This window comes from Electrona antarctica (genome assembly GCF_951216825.1).
Source record: "Electrona antarctica genome assembly, contig: scaffold_243, whole genome shotgun sequence".
In the NCBI taxonomy this organism is placed as follows: Eukaryota; Metazoa; Chordata; class Actinopteri; order Myctophiformes; family Myctophidae; genus Electrona; species Electrona antarctica.
Window position 1 is genome coordinate 42,585 of NW_027637249.1, and position 15,013 is coordinate 57,597.

The 15,013-nt window shown below is 45.5% G+C and overlaps 1 protein-coding gene across 1 annotated transcript in view; it reads left to right on the plus strand.

The window, feature by feature from the left end:
* Window positions 1-15,013, plus strand: part of cep170ab (centrosomal protein 170Ab) — a gene marked incomplete at both ends in the record, with an annotated part of 91,039 nt that overhangs the window by 38,964 nt on the left and 37,062 nt on the right. The window contains one exon of the mRNA XM_079531883.1: window positions 2,158-2,540. Coding sequence (XP_079388009.1) covers window positions 2,158-2,540 — 383 coding nt within the window. The remainder of the gene's footprint in view (window positions 1-2,157; window positions 2,541-15,013) is intronic.

Genomic DNA, 15,013 nt, shown 5'->3' on the forward strand with positions numbered 1-15,013 from the left:
CCCTGGAAAACGCTCCACACATCCCAGACTCTTCTCCCTTCTCTAAAACACCCTGGACAACGCTCCACACGTCCCAAACTCTTCTCCCTTCTCTAAAACACCCTGGAAAACGCTCCACACATCCCAGACTCTTCTCCCCTCTCTAAAACACCCTGGACAACGCTCCACGCGTCCCAAACTCTTCTCCCTTCTCTAAAACACCCTGGACAACGCTCCACACGTCCCAGACTCTTCTCCCTTCTCTAAAACACCCTGGAAAACGCTCCACACATCCCAGACTCTTCTCCCCTCTCTAAAACACCCTGGACAACGCTCCACGCGTCCCAAACTCTTCTCCCTTCTCTAAAACACCCTGGACAACGCTCCACATGTCCCAGACTCTTCTCCCTTCTCTAAAACACCCTGGACAACGCTCCACACGTCCCAGACTCTTCTCCCTTCTCTAAAACACCCTGGACAACACTCCACACGTCCCAGACTCTTCTCCCTTCTCTAAAACACCCTGGAAAACGCTCCACACATCCCAGACTCTTCTCCCCTCTCTAAAACACCCTGGACAACGCTCCACGCGTCCCAAACTCTTCTCCCTTCTCTAAAACACCCTGGACAACGCTCCACACGTCCCAGACTCTTCTCCCTTCTCTAAAACACCCTGGACAACGCTCCACACGTCCCAGACTCTTCTCCCTACTCTAAAACACCCTGGACAACGCTCCACACATCCCAAACTCTTCTCCCTTCTCTAAAACACCCTGGACAACGCTCCACACGTCCCAAACTCTTCTCCCTTCTCTAAAACACCCTGGAAAACGCTCCACACATCCCAGACTCTTCTCCCCTCTCTAAAACACCCTGGACAACGCTCCACGCGTCCCAAACTCTTCTCCATTCTCTAAAACACCCTGGACAACGCTCCACACGTCCCAAACTCTTCTCCCTTCTCTAAAACACCCTGGAAAACGCTCCACACATCCCAGACTCTTCTCCCCTCTCTAAAACACCCTGGACAACGCTCCACGCGTCCCAAACTCTTCTCCATTCTCTAAAACACCCTGGACAACGCTCCACACGTCCCAAACTCTTCTCCCCTCTCTAAAACACCCTGGACAACGCTCCACGCGTCCCAAACTCTTCTCCATTCTCTAAAACACCCTGGACAACGCTCCACACGTCCCAAACTCTTCTCCATTCTCTAAAACACCCTGGACAACGCTCCACGCGTCCCAAACTCTTCTCCATTCTCTAAAACACCCTGGACAACGCTCCACACGTCCCAGACTCTTCTCCCTTCTCTAAAACACCCTGGACAACGCTCCACACGTCCCAGACTCTTCTCCCTTCTCTAAAACACCCTGGACAACGCTCCACACGTCCCAAACTCTTCTCCCCTCTCTAAAACACCCTGGACAACGCTCCACGCGTCCCAAACTCTTCTCCATTCTCTAAAACACCCTGGACAACGCTCCACACGTCCCAAACTCTTCTCCATTCTCTAAAACACCCTGGACAACGCTCCACGCGTCCCAAACTCTTCTCCATTCTCTAAAACACCCTGGACAACGCTCCACACGTCCCAGACTCTTCTCCCTTCTCTAAAACACCCTGGACAACGCTCCACACGTCCCAGACTCTTCTCCCTTCTCTAAAACACCCTGGACAACGCTCCACACGTCCCAAACTCTTCTCCCTTCTCTAAAACACCCTGGACAACGCTCCACACGTCCCAAACTCTTCTCCCTTCTCTAAAACACCCTGGACAACGCTCCACACGTCCCAAACTCTTCTCCCTTCTCTAAAACACCCTGGACAACACTCCACACATCCCAAACTCTTCTCCCTCCTGGCTCCAAAACTATGGAATGCACTTCCCATTACAATCAGAACTGCAGACTCACTCCCAATCTTCCGCCGTAGTCTGAAAGACACACCTCTTCAGACTCCATCATGGCCCGTAGCACTTGCCCTAGCCCCTACGACGTATGCAAAGGCCCAACTTATGTAACTTAGATAGCATTTAATGCAGAGTTTCATAATATAGCCTAATATATTCCACTGTTACGTTCTTAGCTTACGTATGATTCATGATAACAATTATTTATGTATGTGATGTATTCTGGATTAAGAGCGTCTGATAAATGCCTACATTGTAAATTGTAGGTGAAGATGAGCAGGGAGAAGAACAGACCTGCGGGAGGCCATCGCGGCGGAAGCCCCAAGCGCTCGTCCCCTGCCAAGTCGCTGGACAGCGGCGGAGGAGGGGGAGGAGGAGGGAGGGCCGCCCAGCCGGGTGGCGGCGTGGTGACCAGGCTCCCGCCTCGACCGCTGAGCAGCGCTGAACAGAGGAGGCTGGAGGAGGCGCGGAGGAGGAGGAAGAAGGAGGAGGAGGAGGAGGAGAAGGGGTCCATGAAGGTGGACAACAACGGGAAGCCCCTGCTGAGGCAGGAAAGTTTCACCGTGGAGAGAGCCAGTGGCTCCGGCGGCGTGCCCATCGAGCTCATACCACGCATCGACGGGCACGGCAGCAGCAGAATGCACTCCAGGTACAGGGGTGGCCACGTCTCTGTGTGTACACCCCCACAGGGAGTGCAGTGCCAGGTATCGAGTCGGTCAGACCCACGGTTCTCCAGAACCACCACAAAAGGTTCTGGTCAGGCTCTGCCAGTGGGCCTAATCAGCCTAAATCCCCTCACCTTAATTTCCAGTCTCTGCCTCAGCCAATTGATTTCCATGGCAACCCCACACCTGACAATTGATTAGCCTACTTAACCACAGTCACAGTCAGTCAGTTTGCCCTCTTCACACACAGGCAGATACAGAGATCTCCATGTGGGACACAGACAGACAGACAGATACAGAGATCTCCATGTGGGACACAGACAGACAGACAGATACAGAGATCTCCATGTGGGACACAGACAGACAGACAGATACAGAGATCTCCATGTGGGACACAGACAGACAGACAGACAGACAGACAGACAGTTAAATCGGGTGCTGTGACACGTTCACAGCGGGTATTATTAGGTTCCCAAGTTGCATTGTTCTCAAGTAGGCCGATGGCCGACGGGCACGTCCAGGTCTAGTGTGATATGATTTGCAGTCTTAAACCATACTTCTGTAAAACGACGATTTGGTGTTTTGGGTCCAAATGGCTCGTTACTCCTTAGTTTGGTGTTTTGGGTCCAAATGGCTTCGTTACTCCTTAGTTTGGTGTTTTGGGTCCAAATGGCTTCGTTACTCCTTAGTTTGGTGTTTTGGGTCCAAATGGCTTCGTTACTCCTTAGTTTGGTGTTTTGGGTCCAAATGGCTCGTTGCTCCTTAGTTTGGTGTTTTGGGTCCAAATGGCTTCGTTACTCCTTAGTTTGGTGTTTTGGGTCCAAATGGCTTCGTTACTCCTTAGTTTGGTGTTTTGGGTCCAAATGGCTTCGTTACTCCTTAGTTTGGTGTTTTGGGTCCAAATGGCTTCGTTACTCCTTAGTTTGGTGTTTTGGGTCCAAATGGCTTCGTTACTCCTTAGTTTGGTGTTTTGGGTCCAAATGGCTTCGTTACTCCTTAGTTTGGTGTTTTGGGTCCAAATGGCTTCGTTACTCCTTAGTTTGGTGTTTTGGGTCCAAATGGCTTCGTTACTCCTTAGTTTGGTGTTTTGGGTCCAAATGGCTTCGTTACTCCTTAGTTTGGTGTTTTGGGTCCAAATGGCTTCGTTACTCCTTAGTTTGGTGTTTTGGGTCCAAATGGCTCGTTACTCCTTAGTTTGGTGTTTTGGGTCCAAATGGCTTCGTTACTCCTTAGTTTGGTGTTTTGGGTCCAAATGGCTCGTTACTCCTTAGTTTGGTGTTTTGGGTCCAAATGGCTTCGTTACTCCTTAGTTTGGTGTTTTGGGTCCAAATGGCTTCGTTACTCCTTAGTTTGGTGTTTTGGGTCCAAATGGCTCGTTACTCCTTAGTTTGGTGTTTTGGGTCCAAATGGCTTCGTTACTCCTTAGTTTGGTGTTTTGGGTCCAAATGGCTTCGTTACTCCTTAGTTTGGTGTTTTGGGTCCAAATGGCTCGTTACTCCTTAGTTTGGTGTTTTGGGTCCAAATGGCTTCGTTACTCCTTAGTTTGGTGTTTTGGTTCCAAATGGCTTCGTTACTCCTTAGTTTGGTGTTTTGGGTCCAAATGGCTCGTTACTCCTTAGTTTGGTGTTTTGGGTCCAAATGGCTTCGTTACTCCTTAGTTTGGTGTTTTGGGTCCAAATGGCTTCGTTACTCCTTAGTTTGGTGTTTTGGGTCCAAATGGCTCGTTACTCCTTAGTTTGGTGTTTTGGGTCCAAATGGCTTCGTTACTCCTTAGTTTGGTGTTTTGGGTCCAAATGGCTCGTTACTCCTTTAGTTACTCCTTAGTTTGGTGTTTTGGGTCCAAATGGCTTCGTTACTCCTTTAGTTACTCCTTAGTTTGGTGTTTTGGGTCCAAATGGCTTCGTTACTCCTTTAGTTACTCCTTAGTTTGGTGTTTTGGGTCCAAATGGCTTCGTTACTCCTTTAGTTACTCCTTAGTTTGGTGTTTTGGGTCCAAATGGCTTCGTTACTCCTTTAGTTACTCCTTAGTTTGGTGTTTTGGGTCCAAATGGCTCGTTACTCCTTAGTTTGGTGTTTTGGGTCCAAATGGCTTCGTTACTCCTTAGTTTGGTGTTTTGGGTCCAAATGGCTTCGTTACTCCTTAGTTTGGTGTTTTGGGTCCAAATGGCTTCGTTACTCCTTAGTTTGGTGTTTTGGGTCCAAATGGCTTCGTTACTCCTTAGTTTGGTGTTTTGGGTCCAAATGGCTTCGTTACTCCTTAGTTTGGTGTTTTTGGTCCAAATGGCTTCGTTACTCCTTAGTTTGGTGTTTTGGGTCCAAATGGCTTCGTTACTCCTTAGTTTGGTGTTTTGGGTCCAAATGGCTTCGTTACTCCTTAGTTTGGTGTTTTGGGTCCAAATGGCTTCGTTACTCCTTAGTTTGGTGTTTTGGGTCCAAATGGCTTCGTTACTCCTTAGTTTGGTGTTTTGGGTCCAAATGGCTCGTTACTCCTTAGTTTGGTGTTTTGGGTCCAAATGGCTTCGTTACTCCTTAGTTTGGTGTTTTGGGTCCAAATGGCTCGTTACTCCTTAGTTTGGTGTTTTGGGTCCAAATGGCTCGTTACTCCTTAGTTTGGTGTTTTGGGTCCAAATGGCTTCGTTACTCCTTAGTTTGGTGTTTTGGGTCCAAATGGCTCGTTACTCCTTAGTTTGGTGTTTTGGGTCCAAATGGCTCGTTACTCCTTAGTTTGGTGTTTTGGGTCCAAATGGCTTCGTTACTCCTTAGTTTGGTGTTTTGGGTCCAAATGGCTTCGTTACTCCTTAGTTTGGTGTTTTGGGTCCAAATGGCTTCGTTACTCCTTAGTTTGGTGTTTTGGGTCCAAATGTTACTCTTTAGTTTGGTGTTTTGCGTCCAAATGGCTCGTTACTCCTTAGTTTGGTGTTTTGGGTCCAAATGGCTTCGTTACTCCTTAGTTTGGTGTTTTGGGTCCAAATGGCTTCGTTACTCCTTAGTTTGGTGTTTTGGGTCCAAATGGCTTCGTTACTCCTTAGTTTGGTGTTTTGGGTCCAAATGGCTTCGTTACTCCTTAGTTTGGTGTTTTGGGTCCAAATGGCTTCGTTACTCCTTAGTTTGGTGTTTTGGGTCCAAATGGCTCGTTACTCCTTTAGTTTGGTGTTTTGGGTCCAAATGGCTTCGTTACTCCTTAGTTTGGTGTTTTGGGTCCAAATGGCTTCGTTACTCCTTAGTTTGGTGTTTTGGGTCCAAATGGCTTCGTTACTCCTTAGTTTGGTGTTTTGGGTCCAAATGGCTTCGTTACTCCTTAGTTTGGTGTTTTGGGTCCAAATGGCTTCGTTACTCCTTAGTTTGGTGTTTTGGGTCCAAATGGCTTCGTTACTCCTTAGTTTGGTGTTTTGGGTCCAAATGGCTCGTTACTCCTTAGTTTGGTGTTTTGGGTCCAAATGGCTTCGTTACTCCTTAGTTTGGTGTTTTGGGTCCAAATGGCTTCGTTACTCCTTAGTTTGGTGTTTTGGGTCCAAATGGCTCGTTACTCCTTAGTTTGGTGTTTTGGGTCCAAATGGCTTCGTTACTCCTTAGTTTGGTGTTTTGGGTCCAAATGGCTCGTTACTCCTTAGTTTGGTGTTTTGGGTCCAAATGGCTCGTTACTCCTTAGTTTGGTGTTTTGGGTCCAAATGGCTTCGTTACTCCTTAGTTTGGTGTTTTGGGTCCAAATGGCTTCGTTACTCCTTAGTTTGGTGTTTTGGGTCCAAATGGCTTCGTTACTCCTTAGTTTGGTGTTTTGGGTCCAAATGTTACTCTTTAGTTTGGTGTTTTGGGTCCAAATGGCTCGTTACTCCTTAGTTTGGTGTTTTGGGTCCAAATGGCTTCGTTACTCCTTAGTTTGGTGTTTTGGGTCCAAATGGCTTCGTTACTCCTTAGTTTGGTGTTTTGGGTCCAAATGGCTTCGTTACTCCTTAGTTTGGTGTTTTGGGTCCAAATGGCTTCGTTACTCCTTCGTTTGGTGTTTTGGGTCCAAATGGCTTCGTTACTCCTTAGTTTGGTGTTTTGGGTCCAAATGGCTTCGTTACTCCTTAGTTTGGTGTTTTGGGTCCAAATGGCTCGTTACTCCTTAGTTTGGTGTTTTGGGTCCAAATGGCTCGTTACTCCTTAGTTTGGTGTTTTGGGTCCAAATGGCTTCGTTACTCCTTAGTTTGGTGTTTTGGGTCCAAATGGCTTCGTTACTCCTTAGTTTGGTGTTTTGGGTCCAAATGGCTCGTTACTCCTTAGTTTGGTGTTTTGGGTCCAAATGGCTTCGTTACTCCTTAGTTTGGTGTTTTGGGTCCAAATGGCTTCGTTACTCCTTAGTTTGGTGTTTTGGGTCCAAATGGCTTCGTTACTCCTTAGTTTGGTGTTTTGGGTCCAAATGGCTTCGTTACTCCTTAGTTTGGTGTTTTGGGTCCAAATGGCTTCGTTACTCCTTCGTTTGGTGTTTTGGGTCCAAATGGCTTCGTTACTCCTTAGTTTGGTGTTTTGGGTCCAAATGGCTCGTTACTCCTTAGTTTGGTGTTTTGGGTCCAAATGGCTTCGTTACTCCTTAGTTTGGTGTTTTGGGTCCAAATGGCTTCGTTACTCCTTAGTTTGGTGTTTTGGGTCCAAATGGCTTCGTTACTCCTTAGTTTGGTGTTTTGGGTCCAAATGGCTTCGTTACTCCTTAGTTTGGTGTTTTGGGTCCAAATGGCTTCGTTACTCCTTAGTTTGGTGTTTTGGGTCCAAATGGCTTCGTTACTCCTTAGTTTGGTGTTTTGGGTCCAAATGGCTCGTTACTCCTTAGTTTGGTGTTTTGGGTCCAAATGGCTTCGTTACTCCTTAGTTTGGTGTTTTGGGTCCAAATGGCTTCGTTACTCCTTAGTTTGGTGTTTTGGGTCCAAATGCTTACTCCTTTAGTTTGGTGTTTTGGGTCCAAATGGCTCGTTACTCCTTAGTTTGGTGTTTTGGGTCCAAATGGCTTCGTTACTCCTTAGTTTGGTGTTTTGGGTCCAAATGGCTTCGTTACTCCTTAGTTTGGTGTTTTGGGTCCAAATGGCTTCGTTACTCCTTAGTTTGGTGTTTTGGGTCCAAATGGCTTCGTTACTCCTTCGTTTGGTGTTTTGGGTCCAAATGGCTTCGTTACTCCTTAGTTTGGTGTTTTGGGTCCAAATGGCTTCGTTACTCCTTAGTTTGGTGTTTTGGGTCCAAATGGCTCGTTACTCCTTAGTTTGGTGTTTTGGGTCCAAATGGCTCGTTACTCCTTAGTTTGGTGTTTTGGGTCCAAATGGCTTCGTTACTCCTTAGTTTGGTGTTTTGGGTCCAAATGGCTTCGTTACTCCTTAGTTTGGTGTTTTGGGTCCAAATGGCTCGTTACTCCTTAGTTTGGTGTTTTGGGTCCAAATGGCTTCGTTACTCCTTAGTTTGGTGTTTTGGGTCCAAATGGCTTCGTTACTCCTTAGTTTGGTGTTTTGGGTCCAAATGGCTTCGTTACTCCTTAGTTTGGTGTTTTTGGGTCCAAATGGCTTCGTTACTCCTTAGTTTGGTGTTTTGGGTCCAAATGGCTTCGTTACTCCTTCGTTTGGTGTTTTGGGTCCAAATGGCTTCGTTACTCCTTAGTTTGGTGTTTTGGGTCCAAATGGCTCGTTACTCCTTAGTTTGGTGTTTTGGGTCCAAATGGCTTCGTTACTCCTTAGTTTGGTGTTTTGGGTCCAAATGGCTTCGTTACTCCTTAGTTTGGTGTTTTGGGTCCAAATGGCTTCGTTACTCCTTAGTTTGGTGTTTTGGGTCCAAATGGCTTCGTTACTCCTTAGTTTGGTGTTTTGGGTCCAAATGGCTTCGTTACTCCTTAGTTTGGTGTTTTGGGTCCAAATGGCTTCGTTACTCCTTAGTTTGGTGTTTTGGGTCCAAATGGCTCGTTACTCCTTAGTTTGGTGTTTTGGGTCCAAATGCTTACTCCTTAGTTTGGTGTTTTGGGTCCAAATGGCTCGTTACTCCTTAGTTTGGTGTTTTGGGTCCAAATGGCTTCGTTACTCCTTAGTTTGGTGTTTTGGGTCCAAATGGCTCGTTACTCCTTAGTTTGGTGTTTTGGGTCCAAATGGCTTCGTTACTCCTTAGTTTGGTGTTTTGGGTCCAAATGGCTCGTTACTCCTTAGTTTGGTGTTTTGGGTCCAAATGGCTTCGTTACTCCTTAGTTTGGTGTTTTGGGTCCAAATGGCTCGTTACTCCTTAGTTTGGTGTTTTGGGTCCAAATGGCTTCGTTACTCCTTAGTTTGGTGTTTTGGGTCCAAATGGCTTCGTTACTCCTTAGTTTGGTGTTTTGGGTCCAAATGGCTCGTTACTCCTTAGTTTGGTGTTTTGGGTCCAAATGGCTTCGTTACTCCTTAGTTTGGTGTTTTGGGTCCAAATGGCTTCGTTACTCCTTAGTTTGGTGTTTTGGGTCCAAATGGCTCGTTACTCCTTAGTTTGGTGTTTTGGGTCCAAATGGCTTCGTTACTCCTTAGTTTGGTGTTTTGGGTCCAAATGGCTTCGTTACTCCTTAGTTTGGTGTTTTGGGTCCAAATGGCTCGTTACTCCTTAGTTTGGTGTTTTGGGTCCAAATGGCTTCGTTACTCCTTAGTTTGGTGTTTTGGGTCCAAATGGCTTCGTTACTCCTTAGTTTGGTGTTTTGGGTCCAAATGGCTTCGTTACTCCTTAGTTTGGTGTTTTGGGTCCAAATGGCTCGTTACTCCTTAGTTTGGTGTTTTGGGTCCAAATGGCTTCGTTACTCCTTAGTTTGGTGTTTTGGGTCCAAATGGCTTCGTTACTCCTTAGTTTGGTGTTTTGGGTCCAAATGGCTTCGTTACTCCTTAGTTTGGTGTTTTGGGTCCAAATGGCTCGTTACTCCTTAGTTTGGTGTTTTGGGTCCAAATGGCTCGTTACTCCTTAGTTTGGTGTTTTGGGTCCAAATGGCTCGTTACTCCTTAGTTTGGTGTTTTGGGTCCAAATGGCTTCGTTACTCCTTAGTTTGGTGTTTTGGGTCCAAATGGCTTCGTTACTCCTTAGTTTGGTGTTTTGGGTCCAAATGGCTTCGTTACTCCTTAGTTTGGTGTTTTTGGTCCAAATGGCTTCGTTACTCCTTAGTTTGGTGTTTTGGGTCCAAATGGCTTCGTTACTCCTTAGTTTGGTGTTTTGGGTCCAAATGGCTCGTTACTCCTTAGTTTGGTGTTTTGGGTCCAAATGGCTTCGTTACTCCTTAGTTTGGTGTTTTGGGTCCAAATGGCTTCGTTACTCCTTAGTTTGGTGTTTTGGGTCCAAATGGCTTCGTTACTCCTTAGTTTGGTGTTTTGGGTCCAAATGGCTTCGTTACTCCTTAGTTTGGTGTTTTGGGTCCAAATGGCTTCGTTACTCCTTAGTTTGGTGTTTTGGGTCCAAATGGCTTCGTTACTCCTTAGTTTGGTGTTTTGGGTCCAAATGGCTTCGTTACTCCTTAGTTTGGTGTTTTGGGTCCAAATGGCTTCGTTACTCCTTAGTTTGGTGTTTTGGGTCCAAATGGCTTCGTTACTCCTTAGTTTGGTGTTTTGGGTCCAAATGGCTTCGTTACTCCTTAGTTTGGTGTTTTGGGTCCAAATGGCTCGTTACTCCTTAGTTTGGTGTTTTGGGTCCAAATGGCTTCGTTACTCCTTAGTTTGGTGTTTTGGGTCCAAATGGCTTCGTTACTCCTTAGTTTGGTGTTTTGGGTCCAAATGGCTTCGTTACTCCTTAGTTTGGTGTTTTGGGTCCAAATGGCTTCGTTACTCCTTAGTTTGGTGTTTTGGGTCCAAATGGCTCGTTACTCCTTAGTTTGGTGTTTTGGGTCCAAATGGCTTCGTTACTCCTTAGTTTGGTGTTTTGGGTCCAAATGGCTTCGTTACTCCTTAGTTTGGTGTTTTGGGTCCAAATGGCTTCGTTACTCCTTAGTTTGGTGTTTTGGGTCCAAATGGCTTCGTTACTCCTTAGTTTGGTGTTTTGGGTCCAAATGGCTTCGTTACTCCTTAGTTTGGTGTTTTGGGTCCAAATGGCTTCGTTACTCCTTAGTTTGGTGTTTTGGGTCCAAATGGCTTCGTTACTCCTTAGTTTGGTGTTTTGGGTCCAAATGGCTTCGTTACTCCTTAGTTTGGTGTTTTGGGTCCAAATGGCTTCGTTACTCCTTAGTTTGGTGTTTTGGGTCCAAATGGCTTCGTTACTCCTTAGTTTGGTGTTTTGGGTCCAAATGGCTTCGTTACTCCTTAGTTTGGTGTTTTGGGTCCAAATGTTACTCCTTAGTTTGGTGTTTTGGGTCCAAATGGCTTCGTTACTCCTTAGTTTGGTGTTTTGGGTCCAAATGTTACTCCTTAGTTTGGTGTTTTGGGTCCAAATGGCTTCGTTACTCCTTAGTTTGGTGTTTTGGGTCCAAATGGCTTCGTTACTCCTTAGTTTGGTGTTTTGGGTCCAAATGGCTTCGTTACTCCTTAGTTTGGTGTTTTGGGTCCAAATGGCTTCGTTACTCCTTAGTTTGGTGTTTTGGGTCCAAATGGCTCGTTACTCCTTAGTTTGGTGTTTTGGGTCCAAATGGCTTCGTTACTCCTTAGTTTGGTGTTTTGGGTCCAAATGGCTTCGTTACTCCTTCGTTTGGTGTTTTGGGTCCAAATGGCTTCGTTACTCCTTAGTTTGGTGTTTTGGGTCCAAATGGCTCGTTACTCCTTAGTTTGGTGTTTTGAGTCCAAATGGCTTCGTTACTCCTTAGTTTGGTGTTTTGGGTCCAAATGGCTTCGTTACTCCTTAGTTTGGTGTTTTGGGTCCAAATGGCTTCGTTACTCCTTAGTTTGGTGTTTTGGGTCCAAATGGCTTCGTTACTCCTTAGTTTGGTGTTTTGGGTCCAAATGGCTTCGTTACTCCTTAGTTTGGTGTTTTGGGTCCAAATGGCTTCGTTACTCCTTAGTTTGGTGTTTTGGGTCCAAATGGCTTCGTTACTCCTTAGTTTGGTGTTTTGGGTCCAAATGGCTCGTTACTCCTTAGTTTGGTGTTTTGGGTCCAAATGGCTTTGTTACTCCTTAGTTTGGTGTTTTGGGTCCAAATGGCTTTGTTACTCCTTAGTTTGGTGTTTTGGGTCCAAATGGCTTCGTTACTCCTTAGTTTGGTGTTTTGGGTCCAAATGGCTTCGTTACTCCTTAGTTTGGTGTTTTGGGTCCAAATGGCTTCGTTACTCCTTAGTTTGGTGTTTTGGGTCCAAATGGCTTCGTTACTCCTTAGTTTGGTGTTTTGGGTCCAAATGGCTTCGTTACTCCTTAGTTTGGTGTTTTGGGTCCAAATGGCTTCGTTACTCCTTAGTTTGGTGTTTTGGGTCCAAATGGCTTCGTTACTCCTTAGTTTGGTGTTTTGGGTCCAAATGGCTCGTTACTCCTTAGTTTGGTGTTTTGGGTCCAAATGGCTTCGTTACTCCTTAGTTTGGTGTTTTGGGTCCAAATGGCTTCGTTACTCCTTAGTTTGGTGTTTTGGGTCCAAATGGCTTCGTTACTCCTTAGTTTGGTGTTTTGGGTCCAAATGGCTTCGTTACTCCTTAGTTTGGTGTTTTGGGTCCAAATGGCTTCGTTACTCCTTAGTTTGGTGTTTTGGGTCCAAATGGCTCGTTACTCCTTAGTTTGGTGTTTTGGGTCCAAATGGCTTCGTTACTCCTTAGTTTGGTGTTTTGGGTCCAAATGGCTCGTTACTCCTTAGTTTGGTGTTTTGGGTCCAAATGGCTTCGTTACTCCTTAGTTTGGTGTTTTGGGTCCAAATGGCTTCGTTACTCCTTAGTTTGGTGTTTTGGGTCCAAATGGCTTCGTTACTCCTTAGTTTGGTGTTTTGGGTCCAAATGGCTTTGTTACTCCTTAGTTTGGTGTTTTGGGTCCAAATGGCTCGTTACTCCTTAGTTTGGTGTTTTGGGTCCAAATGGCTTCGTTACTCCTTAGTTTGGTGTTTTGGGTCCAAATGGCTTTGTTACTCCTTAGTTTGGTGTTTTGGGTCCAAATGGCTCGTTACTCCTTAGTTTGGTGTTTTGGGTCCAAATGGCTTCGTTACTCCTTAGTTTGGTGTTTTGGGTCCAAATGGCTCGTTACTCCTTAGTTTGGTGTTTTGGGTCCAAATGGCTTCGTTACTCCTTAGTTTGGTGTTTTGGGTCCAAATGGCTTCGTTACTCCTTAGTTTGGTGTTTTGGGTCCAAATGGCTTCGTTGCTCCTTAGTTTGGTGTTTTGGGTCCAAATGGCTTCGTTACTCCTTAGTTTGGTGTTTTGGGTCCAAATGGCTTCGTTGCTCCTTAGTTTGGTGTTTTGGGTCCAAATGGCTCGTTACTCCTTAGTTTGGTGTTTTGGGTCCAAATGGCTTCGTTACTCCTTAGTTTGGTGTTTTGGGTCCAAATGGCTTTGTTACTCCTTAGTTTGGTGTTTTGGGTCCAAATGGCTCGTTACTCCTTAGTTTGGTGTTTTGGGTCCAAATGGCTTCGTTACTCCTTAGTTTGGTGTTTTGGGTCCAAATGGCTCGTTACTCCTTAGTTTGGTGTTTTGGGTCCAAATGGCTTCGTTACTCCTTAGTTTGGTGTTTTGGGTCCAAATGGCTTCGTTACTCCTTCGTTTGGTGTTTTGGGTCCAAATGGCTTCGTTACTCCTTAGTTTGGTGTTTTGGGTCCAAATGGCTCGTTACTCCTTAGTTTGGTGTTTTGAGTCCAAATGGCTTCGTTACTCCTTAGTTTGGTGTTTTGGGTCCAAATGGCTTCGTTACTCCTTAGTTTGGTGTTTTGGGTCCAAATGGCTTCGTTACTCCTTAGTTTGGTGTTTTGGGTCCAAATGGCTTCGTTACTCCTTAGTTTGGTGTTTTGGGTCCAAATGGCTTCGTTACTCCTTAGTTTGGTGTTTTGGGTCCAAATGGCTTCGTTACTCCTTAGTTTGGTGTTTTGGGTCCAAATGGCTTCGTTACTCCTTAGTTTGGTGTTTTGGGTCCAAATGGCTTCGTTACTCCTTAGTTTGGTGTTTTGGGTCCAAATGGCTTCGTTACTCCTTAGTTTGGTGTTTTGGGTCCAAATGGCTCGTTACTCCTTAGTTTGGTGTTTTGGGTCCAAATGGCTTTGTTACTCCTTAGTTTGGTGTTTTGGGTCCAAATGGCTTTGTTACTCCTTAGTTTGGTGTTTTGGGTCCAAATGGCTTCGTTACTCCTTAGTTTGGTGTTTTGGGTCCAAATGGCTTCGTTACTCCTTAGTTTGGTGTTTTGGGTCCAAATGGCTTCGTTACTCCTTAGTTTGGTGTTTTGGGTCCAAATGGCTCGTTACTCCTTAGTTTGGTGTTTTGGGTCCAAATGGCTTTGTTACTCCTTAGTTTGGTGTTTTGGGTCCAAATGGCTTTGTTACTCCTTAGTTTGGTGTTTTGGGTCCAAATGGCTTCGTTACTCCTTAGTTTGGTGTTTTGGGTCCAAATGGCTTCGTTACTCCTTAGTTTGGTGTTTTGGGTCCAAATGGCTTCGTTACTCCTTAGTTTGGTGTTTTGGGTCCAAATGGCTCGTTACTCCTTAGTTTGGTGTTTTGGGTCCAAATGGCTTCGTTACTCCTTAGTTTGGTGTTTTGGGTCCAAATGGCTTCGTTACTCCTTAGTTTGGTGTTTTGGGTCCAAATGGCTCGTTACTCCTTAGTTTGGTGTTTTGGGTCCAAATGGCTTCGTTACTCCTTAGTTTGGTGTTTTGGGTCCAAATGGCTTCGTTACTCCTTAGTTTGGTGTTTTGGATCCAAATGGCTTTGTTACTCCTTAGTTTGGTGTTTTGGGTCCAAATGGCTCGTTACTCCTTAGTTTGGTGTTTTGGGTCCAAATGGCTCGTTACTCCTTAGTTTGGTGTTTTGGGTCCAAATGGCTTCGTTACTCCTTAGTTTGGTGTTTTGGGTCCAAATGGCTCGTTACTCCTTAGTTTGGTGTTTTGGGTCCAAATGGCTTCGTTACTCCTTAGTTTGGTGTTTTGGGTCCAAATGGCTCGTTACTCCTTAGTTTGGTGTTTTGGGTCCAAATGGCTTCGTTACTCCTTAGTTTGGTGTTTTGGGTCCAAATGGCTTCGTTACTCCTTAGTTTGGTGTTTTGGGTCCAAATGGCTTCGTTACTCCTTAGTTTGGTGTTTTGGGTCCAAATGGCTTCGTTACTCCTTAGTTTGGTGTTTTGGGTCCAAATGGCTCGTTACTCCTTAGTTTGGTGTTTTGGGTCCAAATGGCTTCGTTACTCCTTAGTTTGGTGTTTTGGGTCCAAATGGCTTCGTTACTCCTTAGTTTGGTGTTTTGGGTCCAAATGGCTCGTTACTCCTTAGTTTGGTGTTTTGGGTCCAAATGGCTTCGTTACTCCTTAGTTTGGTGTTTTGGGTCCAAATGGCTTCGTTACTCCTTAGTTTGGTGTTTTGGGTCCAAATGGCTTCGTTACTCCTTAGTTTGGTGTTTTGGGTCCAAATGGCTTCGTT